Raw genomic sequence first — 11,978 nt, forward strand, 5'->3', positions numbered from 1 at the left:
TTTTTTTTTTTTTTTTTTTTCTAAAGGAGACTATCTGGGGTTTTAGACAAAAGTACACTTTTGGGAAGAAATGACATTCAAGAGTGCTGCATTGACCGTTGTCCAAATGGAAAATACAAGGAGGGTACTTTTAGTGACTCAATTAATTTATTTATAGTGCACACTCTGATAATATGAACACATGAGCATTTAATATAATGTTTAAAGATAATCTCCTTAAATATGTGGCAAAAAACTGGTCCTCAGCGATGTTAATTAATTAAATTGGAAAGAATGACAGCATATAAAAGTCTATTTATTTGAAATATTCTACAATAAAAAATGATAGTTAAGAAAGACAGTAGAATTTAATAAAGAAGCCTTCAATCCGAGCTTTAGCTTGATAATGACTAGAAATAATATTTAGTATTGTATCCTGACTACCATGTAACAGGTATTGTGTACCAAGGGAATAGAGGAAGCAAAAATGTATAGTCCCTTAATTAAAGGATATCACAAAATTTCCACTAGTTTTATTGCTCAAGTTCCATCTGGTATACTGTCTGATTATTTTTGAACATATATGTAACATTTGTTATACATAATTGCCTAAAGGCAAGGTTGTAATTTAGTCAGTCTTTTGTGTCCCTGGTTATAGTTTTAAAAATTGGAAAACTTATGGATTTATCTCATTCAGCTTTCAAACAAGCCTACAGAGTAACTGGATCAGGACAAATGAAGGACTTCTGAATGAATACAAAGATTACCCCATTATCCCACCCTATATGAACAAAAGGATTTGCAAAGCATAAGAAAATATGGGAAATTGCATATTTTCTTGTTAAACATGAATGTTTACCTGAAATTTATTAAAGAATTTGTAAGTATATGACTGAGTTTATGTGTATTTTTAACTATACAACATGTGAATTATGTCCTTGGCTGCTTAATGCAATCAGTCTGTCCTAGTGTTGATATGCACATGTGTGTGCAAAAGGCACATATAAATTATACTCAGAAAGAAAGACATGCTGATAATTGAAATAAGAAAAGGAAATATCCTTAATCCTAAATGGTAAAGCTGTTTTATTTTAAAGACCCTATCTATCTAGCTAATTACAGTTTATGTGTATGAATCAAATGATAAATTTCTGCAATTATTACAGCTATGTAACATTTTCATGTGTATAAAGAGAACTCTCACCTTATGAACACGAATTTATGATTGTATAAATAGTCTGACTTTTTTTTGAAAGTAGAACCAGTGAGAGTTTAGTCACTATTTGTACTCATCACACGATATATAAATCATTTTTTTCACTTATATGAAAACTTAAATAATGATTCAGGAGGACAGAATACTTTTTAAATTTTCTGTTAATAATAGTAAATGCTAGTTATTTTAAATTCAGAATTTTTAAAAAATTCTTATACCATATTTTCATTTAAATTAATAGAAAAATTACACGCTTATATAAAATAAGTATATATGATTTATTACAACTCTAAAGCTTAGAACATTCCTTGATTTTTATTATATATGCTCAATAAAAACTTGATGAATGAAGACATAAATGGATGAATAAATGAAAACCCCACATCGGTGCGGCGAAATCAATAATATGAAACGGAGAGACATTTTGTTCCAATCTCCACATAAAACAAATTTTGGACATAGAATATTTTATATATTGGGCATTCCTTAGGATAAACACAATTCTGGGAGAGGGGTTACTAAGAGAATTTAAACAGGTTATTTATGATAGGCATACATCTTGAATTTCAGAGCTACCATGAAATCTGATCTTTAACATACCACCTTCAATATCAATAAATAATAAAATGTATATTACAGAATAATTTCTGTACAACATAGGCTTTTATATTGAAAATGAAGCCCGCTGATCAATCTCGTTAGAGAGAATACTTGGAAACCTTTTTGGATTATGCTAGAGATCACTGGTATGATCCCTATTAACAGGAATGAATAACAAAGTAAATGAGAGAGCAAGTTAATGTCATTTTAAAATCTGAACAAGGACAATTAAAAGCCTTTATATAAGAATTTTAATTAATGTCTAATATAAATGAAAATAACTACTTCTGAAAATTTTAAAATTGATTATATTTTTAATCATATGAAATGTGCATAAGATATATATTCATCTTTTCTATTGTCAATCCACTTTATTTTTAATGCATACTCTTTCTATGATATTTAGGATTTTTCTTTTGTTCAACCATATGAGTAATCTTTGTATGCCTCTTAAACTTTGTCTTGTTGACAGCAATACAATAGTGGGTCTTGGACTAGCGAAAAACCAAAATTATGTAGTGTGATGTGTTCTTATTTTTACAATCTGACCATAATATTAATGAGGCCATAGGGAATTCTCTCTTTAATAATTAAACTACTGTTTTTAAAAAAAGGTATTTTTGCTCAGAGTTACATGGACTCTTTCAACCTGGATATTAGAAAAACAATTTGAGGAAGACTGAAATAATTCTGCATTAAAGATATGTCAACACTGCTTACTGCCTTACTCCAAAAGCATAGTATTTTAACTAATTAATGAACAAATCTTTGGTATTGCTTTTAGTATTCTCAGTGTGGGGTATGACTTCTTTCTCTTGGTCCAATAAAGTATTTCATTTATAAATAAATCATGTGAAACTCGAGAAACCAGTTCATGGCTGATAACCTCCATCATTCTCAGCAACTTTGGATACTTGACTGGTAGATATTTATAATTTAAATTTTTTCTTTTTGCTTTCTTTTCAATCATTCACTGACTGAAGAAACAGACTTTGTTACACATAAATGTGTAATGCATTTTGAGAAAGTTGACGTAATTGCCATGCAGTATATAGTGGAATATTCAGTATTATTACTGGCATCGCTAAGCATTTTCAAAGTCACCATGGGAGGTAAATATTTTCCATTCAAAGATTATTTCAGTCTGAGATGTCTGAACTATTATTGCCTGTAAGCCTCAATAGCACAAATGTCATACAAATATTCTTTTAGATATTACTTTAGTGAATATGAACAAAACAAAATTGCTACATTGCTGGTATCTTTAGCACAAAAATGAAAATGCTTTAAAGTTTTTGAATGATACATTTTAAATGCTTTTAGAACAATACTTTTGTTATGAAGTTTTTCATATATCAGAGCATAACAAAACTCAGTGAAAATTATTCTTACCTAAGTTATATTATTTTGGTTAAAAACTTCAGCATAAATTACAATGACTTTGTCTTCTTACCTGTATTTAATACAATTTTGAACCAAGATATTTAGTTCATGGAGATAGTTTTTCTTCCTATGGGGGGAAAAAACAAGCTGGAGACAAAGTAGTTGTAAAAACTGCTTTATTTTTTAAAAAATAAATACAAAAATATAAATATAAAACATTAGCAGATATAATTTGATGAAATGAAATTGCACAAACGTTTGTAATACCAGGTTTCATATCACACTTACTAACACCACATGTACATACTTGTAAAATTTAATGTACAGAACAGGATATACCTTAAATTTTCTTTACCTTTTTAAAAGCTTCATTTGCAAGGGCAGGACATATATCTAAAAGAAGCGGTTTGTCTGTGAGGTTGCTTAAGGGAGAACTATCCTGCTCATGTTTCTGTAATTATCTTTTATTTGCTAAAATGGACAACACTGAATTTCCATAGCTTTGGCTCTTGGAAGTGATTAAATAAAATGTTTGTATTCCATGAGACATCCTACAGAGAATTAATTTAATTAATCAAATTAAGAAGTAAATGGGGAAAAAAAAATTGTGCTGAGTGGCAGGAAATTTCCTCTGAATATCAAATACTGTGGAGACAGGGTCCATAGAGTTGCTTTCTCGTGTTAAACAGAGACTATATCCCAGGTTAAGAGTCTTTGTCGCTTTCCCCACCACCATACATCTCTGCTAGCTTATTAAACCGAGGGCCCCATTCCCGGAGGTAATCGTAGTTTTGGTCTCCTTCAGTAGTACCTGATTCTAATGAACTCAAAGACTCGGCAATAGAATCGTTTCCTTCGTAGGCGTAGGTTGCAAGTGAGTCGTAGGGGGGCGCTGTCGGGTCCAGGTCGTGCTCCTTGAGCCTCTCGTTAATGAAATCCCGGACGTCCGTGTTATCGGGCGCCGTAGGCGTCCTCCGGGGTATAAATAGCGTTTCAGGAATGATATCTCGGCGGAGCTTTTTTTCCTCAATAGCTGCAGGATTCCTCAGGGTGCCGATATCAAAGGCCTGTGTGTCCTCCTCTCCGCCACCTTCATCATTATAGCTCACAATGTTGTCTCTAATATCTTCTTTAGATAAGATCAGAGGCTCTTTCTTCCGCTGTCTTTTCAGAGCTGCAAACAGTACTACTATAACTTGAAAGGAGACAAGAAGGTACATTAGCAATCTATGCAAACTATAGCGCAATACAAAAGGAGTGTAAGATATTTAAAGTTTTCACGATAAATTAATATTGAAGATTACTTCACAATTTCAGCATTTGGGAGTGGTGTGGGGAGAAGGCTTTAGCCAGGTTGGCGGTGTTAAAGAGAAAGGTTTCTGATTTATTTTTAAAGTAATGCGAAATAGTTCTCAAATACAGTTACACGTTTTATCTCTTTTTCTGAGCACTCTTTAAACTCAGTTTCTGACTGTATAAAAGACTGATATTTGGGAACAGTGACCTAAAATATTATATATAGACAAATTGAACTCAGCTTCAAGTAAGACAAGAAGGGATGAAATATGCCCACATTTTTTACATCCTTAATATTAGAAATCAACTGGCTTGCAAGCACAAGGACCCGAGTTCAATCCCCGGTACCAAAAAACAAAAACAAAAACAAAAAAAACATTAGAAATCAATATTTCCCACTAGATATGAAGGAATGGTAATAACTCTGTGATTATTTACATAGTTTTTACTTTATTAAAGAAGACATACTGTTTAGAAAATAACCAAGTTATTTACACATTACACGGGTTTTAGATTTATAATCTTTCCTTGAACATATATATATATATCCCCTAAATTATTAGCCCATAAAACAGCAAAGACTACATTCATCCAACTACAATGAATCAACCCAAAAACCATTGCAAAACTGATCTAAATGCCTCTTAAAGAAATATAGATCCACAAGAAGAAATTATATTTCTCAGAAAAGACATTTCACCATTTCCATGAAAAAAATAGTAAGTCTAAAATCTTAAAATAATGTTAATTGCCATAAAAGTGGGAATAACATAAACAATAGAAAAAAGTTAAAATTAAATTCACCTCATTGCTTTAGTTTCACACACCCATTCCACCATTATCCAAACACTTTCGTCCTAATCCTTTAAAATGATTTGGAAAACGAATTCAATTAGATGGGAAAAGAAATCTTACCTTGCGTATCTATATTTAGCCTCTTTAAGGACAAATATTGAAAGGAAATGGGAATCAAAATAGCAAGCTATAATAATGAGCTTTAAAAAATAATATCAAATGCTCAAGCTGCTGTCTTCTTTTTTTTTTGGCAACAAAAGCAAAGGATGTTTCTACTGCTAAAATGATGAAATTTGAATTCACTGCAAGTGTTCTTTACCTCAGAGTGATAAAAAAAAGTTGTGATAAAGTTAAAAAAAGTTTATTTTTCAAATTTTTGAGAAAATGTAATTTTGTCTTGCCCAAATTCATGTATTAGTGCAAAGTCAAAGTTGCAGGATATAAAGATATGAAAACTAACTTCAGTTTAATATCAACGTAAGAATTCCAGGAGAAAACAAGGTTTAGAAAGGAAAATAGTAAAACGTTACTATGATGGACTTGGAGTTCAAGCTAATTTCCCCGCCTCTGGGAATGTGTTAATATTTTTTGGTTAGTGTCACAGGGATGCTGACAACAATAGTTTTACACTAATGCAACCAGAAAGTAAATTTAATCTGATTTTTAATTCCAGAGCAGTTAAAAAGCAGTTTTCTCCAGATTATCAAATCAAGTGTAATTATTTGGAGTACAAGCAAATCAGATAAAGAGCTACTTTAATATTGTTTCAGTGAAGATATAAGACAGTGAGGTTTTCATCCAGGCCTACTGAAAAAAAAAAGATGGATATAATCCTTAGATATCATTCCAAACCTGTAAAGACAAGAACTCACAGAAAAGTGCTTGGGCTCAAACACTCAGAAGTGTGTAGCCTTTAAAATGTTTTAAATATTTCTAACTTGTAGTTTCATTATGTATAAACTGCAGTTAATTACCTTACATGCCACATCCATTCGTTTGTAAAATGAAAAAAGTTTTTTTCAGTTAAGTGATAATTACAATGTTTGATGTACAATAAACATTTAATAAATGTCTGCTAGTAGGAATGTAATTTTACTGGGCATTTTCATTTTTAATATGTATTTCAACAAAATGACTTTAATATAAAATATTAAGATAAAATGTATTTTACATAGATTGAAATTTAAATATCATTAAAATATATGTTTTGAAAATACATTATATGTATTTGTATTTTTCCACTCAATTACTGTAAAGCAAGTTTATGAGCTTCCTTTCATTTTCTTATTATCAGCAAGCCAAATCACAAAAATAAACGTTTACTAATTTTCTCATATTCTGTTAAATGTAATCATGTTTATTATTCTTTGCTATACACCAGAAAGGTTTGTTCTATCCCATTTTCCATAGCAATAAAATATAAAATGTATATTATTGAATGTGCATTCTCACTTCCTGAATTCCATGAAATTCTAAAGTAGCCACGAAAGATGGTGCTTTCCTGTATCCTCAGCTACTTGGGAGGCTGAAATGGGGGAGCACAAGTTCCAGACCAACCTAGGAGATTTTAAAAAGCTGTATTTCAAATAAGTAAATAAATATTTTAAAAGGGCTGGAGATGTAACTCAGAGGTACAGCACTCCTGGATTGGATTCCCACTACTGCAAAAATGAAAGCCATGTATAAAATAAAACTGAACTTTTCATCCAGATCTTGTACGAATAATCTAACTTCTACTTATTTAAGTACAAAACTAGTGTTTGGATGATGTCAAATTGTAGAAAAATCAAATCCTTCATTTAGTTGCTTTAACCAAATTAAATATACTACGAAGTATATTTAATACATCATTATTGTTGCGCGCCCTAACTCCATATGATTTGCTCTTTATAGAATCATGAATATCACTAAAATTTATTTTTCAAGTACTGAAATGGAGGTGAAAATATTTCATTTAACTTTATCTTGTAAGTGTGAAAATTTGACAATAGTTGAGTACAGGGATGCTAGTAGTAAACACTTCTATTCTGGCAAGTTTTGCGTTGTTCTTCTCTCAATAACTGTTAATTTAAGACTTATTGGTGTTTGTTTACTGTTATTGAGGTCTGCTAATGTCTAAGTTTCCGAGTCGAAGCTGAATTCTATCATACTCCTCCAATTTGTCCAACTCCTACTGTACTCTTGAATAAGAGACTGGCACATAGTTCAGAGAGACTCAATGACATACAGTATGCTTTTATACCCTAAGGAGATCCGTAATTGACCAGGCATATAATAAATGGGTAACTGGAAATTGAATTGTCTCTCTTTCATTTTCTCCCTAGACCTAAGCTTCAGAGAATACTTAAGACTATCACAGTATTCACCAGAAGTAAAAGGAATTGCGATTCTGTACCTTTCATCCTCCCCAAAGCCATTCAGTGCTCACTCTTGGTTTTCCTTCACTTAATGTATTGCAGTGAAAGAATTCACATCCAATAAATAAAATCTCATGACTGCTATCACAAAAATCTCCTTACATTTGCTGGCATATTCTGATTGGTTAAAATATCTTATTATAAGCAATGTTCCATATTTAATTTATATGTACAAGTTTGAGCGTTAGTTGTGGGAAGTATTTTAATTAGCAGTAATTGCGCCTCGGATAAACCCCATTGGCTACGATACTGCCACTGCGCAAAACTATGTGGGAAATATTTTAATAGCGATCTTTCCTTGTTGGAAGCTCTCACGCCTTTAAGGTCCTTCCTTACCCAGCAGGATAATGATGCAGAGGAGAATAGCGACCAGTGCCCCGGTGCTGAGGCCAGCGGGAAGCAGCAAGGCCTCGGCACTGCAGGACTGCATGTTGCCCTGGCTGTCGCAGGCGCACACTCTGATGGTCAGCGTGCCCGTGCTGCTCTGGATCGGGTAGTCGTTGTCTGAGATCACCACAGGCAGGAGATAGGTACTTATCTCATGTCGGTTGAAGCCATTCTTTCTGGTCAAAATTCTGGCTGTGTTGTCTAAAATGAATTTTAAAATATTTTAAATGGATAGTCGAATGAATTTTGAAATATTGCCAATAGCTTGAACAGTAAATGTGTCTTCTACTTGTAGCCACGGCATGAAAATAAAAATTCTTTCTATAAAATATAAAACTGCTATAAATCTTACTGTTCAGTATATACAATGCAATTAGGTAAGCTAAATTACATGACACTCTAATATTATGGATTGTTTATACATTTTCAAATAATTATCTAATATATGTCCAATATGCACGAAGAAAATATGATTGTGTATATAATATGCATTCTGCATTATTCCAATATATAACCACCAGTAAGAAAAATTAACCTTTTGAATATTGAGTTCTGTTGACTAAAATAAATTTGAAACTTAAAGTATGTATATATTTTAAAGTACAAGTGGAAGACAGGAAGACCAGGTATAATTTTTGTGGAGTACATAATAAATTTCCAGAAAGATGTAAGGATTTAATAAAATATAATATTCAACTACCTAGTGTTTTTCTTTTCTTGACCTGATAACTGGGACAGTATTTGGGGGTTCAAAATTGTTCTACCTGTAAGTAACAAATACTTTTACAGACACTGATTATAACACCTTCCATCTTGTTTGTTTATACAAAGAATTTAATCTTGCTTAGTAGGCACTACAAGGCTATTTAAAATGACAATATAGGGAACATAGTCATTTGCTAAATTAAATAAAAAAGACAAAAAAATCAAAACAAAACAAAGTGACAATGCCTTGGAGGGATAGTGTTTGAAAAAAAAATGTCATCTCCTAAATTATTAGTGAGAAGTTAACTGTATCAGTTAACTACATAAGCTAGGGAAGTAGCTAGCAAAATAAAGTACAGTTGAGCAAATTTTAAAGCATTGTCTGTCAAGCTGAATTTTGGTGCGTTTTTTGTCATTCTGAATCCTATGCTAAGATCAAAATTAGTGTGTCTATGGACAGTTTTCAAATTATCTCTTTGTAAACATATGGATCTTAATTTATAAACATTTCATCCATTGAGGAAAATGATTTTTTACTTTAAATTAATCACTATATTCAAATTATTTTATTAAATATTATAAAGTCATGGTACAATGTTTGACCTAATAAAGAAACAAGAAACATTTTTAAAAAGGTATTATGCCCTATTATTACAGGTATTTAAGATGAAAAATACAACAACAGTAATATTAAGGAGATATCAGTTTCAGCGTAATACCTTTAAGACATCACCCCAAAACATAGAAAAGTACATTTACACAGGATTAGATTAAATATTCCATCAGACTTTAATGGTATTCTGTGCAGTAAGATATCAACATTTATATTCACATGTGTTTCTTTCCCGCTCTGAATAACTTATATAGAATCAAGAACTTTTCCTAGTATAATGAAATGATAATATTTGTCAAAAATTAATTAAGGTTAGTCTTCAGTGGTTTCTCTGGTAACTTTGAAATGCTGTGGTAAGACAATACTGTTTCAAGTTTATGTTACTTTTTCACATCCAGTGCTCAATTTCATATGAACGGAAAGCAAATTAAAATTACAACAAGAAGCAGGTACTGTATTATCAATTCAGTACTGTCAGTTCAACATTGTAAATTCAGTACTAAGGACAAAGCCAATCTAAATTCCAAAGTTTGTTTGCCAAGCCCTGCAAATTAAAATCCAGGATGCTGTTTCCCTCAAATTCAGGATCAACTTCACACTCTATAATTTGACCTTGCCAATTTTTTCACAGTTTCATTAAACTTCGTTTCACAGAGTCATGGAACACATGAATAGTTAAGATATTTGGAATAAATAAAAACACTTCAGTAGATATTATATTTTCGACTGATTTGTACAAAGGCTACACTAGATGGTATACCTCTAATAGTTGTGACAATGGGACAATATTTACTGTCTTAAACTACTTTCCAGGACTTAAACAACCAAGAAGTTATATAGAGCTTGGCTCTGCCAACATTTGCCACACATTGTGAGTAAAGAATTGTGGATATGGCCCTGCAGTTATTAACTCTGTTTAAAACTATACACATCTGCAAGTATGCTAAAACAAATGTACCTTTTAACAAACACTCTGAGGCAATACATTTAAAATCAAATGTTAATAAGTAGAAAAGATAACTAAAGATGTACTTCTGTTTATATTAAAAGAATTCCAATGTATGTATTTATCAAGGAAAAATACTGTTAAAATTTTAAGTCTTAATCATTTTCATATCTTTCTAAAATATATTTTTAACTTTTGGAACATACAAGAAATATAATTTCGGCATCGTAAAATGTGTATCTTACAGCAGCACAGTATGTCATGGTAACAATGCCTCTGCCCTGAATATTACCACAGCCCACTCTGGCTCCTCATTTTTTCCTGTCTTATTTTATGCCAAAATGGTTCAAATGAATCTACTGTTGTTAAATGTAATTGAAGACTGCATAGTAGTCTGAGTCTTTCATTTCTCTATTCATATTTCTACCTTTTTGTTACAGAAATTGATTACTCTTTCTAATAATTTCAACACTCAATTTTTACCATACATGCAAATCTCCATAACTCATTAATTATTTTGAATTAAAAATAGTATATATAGTTAAGACATCATTGTGATATATCATTCAGTATCTGAGGAATACAAAATTTCACAACTTGAATCAATAAATTTATATTACATATATTTTAATGCTTACTAAAGGGGAAGTTTTCCATAAATGTCATTTTAAATAACAGTGCAAAATTTCTACAATTTACCTTCATTATCCTGTACCGTGAAGTTTGGATTGACAGCAGCTAAACTGAAGAAAAACTTTTGTCCACCTAAAGGGTCATCTTTGTCTACAGCACTTATAGTCTGTATTAGCTGCAGAAAAGAGAAGGTTATGTAATGATCAAATTTCCTCAAGCATAATGTTCTTTGTAGCATGCAATTTTAACATCTTAATCTTATTGTATAATTTTAAGATCCCATCAATTTTATTCCTTGTGCATGAACCTTTAATTCATTTATGATTATTTTAATGATGTCACTCTCTCCCTATACCTCTCATCTTTACATCTCTTCTGAATATTGCCTTTAGCCTTAAAATGATAAATGGTAATGCATTCAATTCTTTGAAGTTTTATAAATTCAAATATATTATATGATGTAAGTAGTTTTATCATGTAAATTTAAACACTGATCTGGAGTACATTTAATTTTGGAAAACTAAGGAAATTATTTTGAGTTTGTTCCTCCCCCAAAATAATCGGAAAAATTCTTAAGATAACAGGGCATTTATGTGTAATATTTTATATTGTTGTTAAATAAAAAGTCTTAAACATTATATACCACTACTTTAAGATGATTTACTTCATTGCACTTTCACTCAAGTTGTAATTTTTAAATGGAATACATACATGGCATGGAGGAACAGTTATTTTATAAGGATCAGCCCTGATTTATAAGGCACTAGATAATATGTTAGTTAACTAGGAGCAAAGTAAATAATTTAATATTATTCATAATCAGAAAACGTTTGGCTGTATTATATGATTATTATACAAACGCATGTGGTATATATAATAGTATATCAAATAGGTACACTTTGAATAGAGATTATATTTATTAATTTATGTATATCAAAACACCTCTATTTTTGTAAAACTTTAAGTTTTAAGAGGGCTACAAATGATCACACACACACATATATTTTA

The 11,978-nt window shown here is 31.1% G+C and overlaps 1 protein-coding gene and 1 pseudogene across 3 annotated transcripts in view; both read right to left on the minus strand.

Moving 5' to 3' along the window:
- Window positions 1–3,415: 3,415 nt before the first annotated feature.
- Cdh10 (cadherin 10) overlaps window positions 3,416–11,978 on the minus strand; it is a 172,586-nt gene continuing 164,023 nt past the window's right edge. The window contains exons 10-12 of one of the 3 annotated variants that reach the window (XM_019207452.2): window positions 11,037–11,145; window positions 8,023–8,274; window positions 3,416–4,367 (exon numbers count right to left, since the gene is read on the minus strand). In XM_019207452.2, coding sequence (XP_019062997.1) covers window positions 3,883–4,367; window positions 8,023–8,274; window positions 11,037–11,145 — 846 coding nt within the window. In that variant the 3' untranslated portion in view covers window positions 3,416–3,882. Of the gene's footprint in view, window positions 4,374–8,022; window positions 8,275–11,036; window positions 11,146–11,978 lie in introns of all 3 variants that reach the window. The other 2 variants (XM_010623791.2, XM_019207454.2) reach the window with 2 other exon arrangements.
- Window positions 7,824–7,953, minus strand: LOC117285568 (annotated as a pseudogene).

This window comes from Fukomys damarensis, unplaced genomic scaffold (genome assembly GCF_012274545.1).
Source record: "Fukomys damarensis isolate Sample0158 unplaced genomic scaffold, DMR_v1.0_HiC HiC_scaffold_1, whole genome shotgun sequence".
NCBI classification, from domain to species: Eukaryota; Metazoa; Chordata; class Mammalia; order Rodentia; family Bathyergidae; genus Fukomys; species Fukomys damarensis.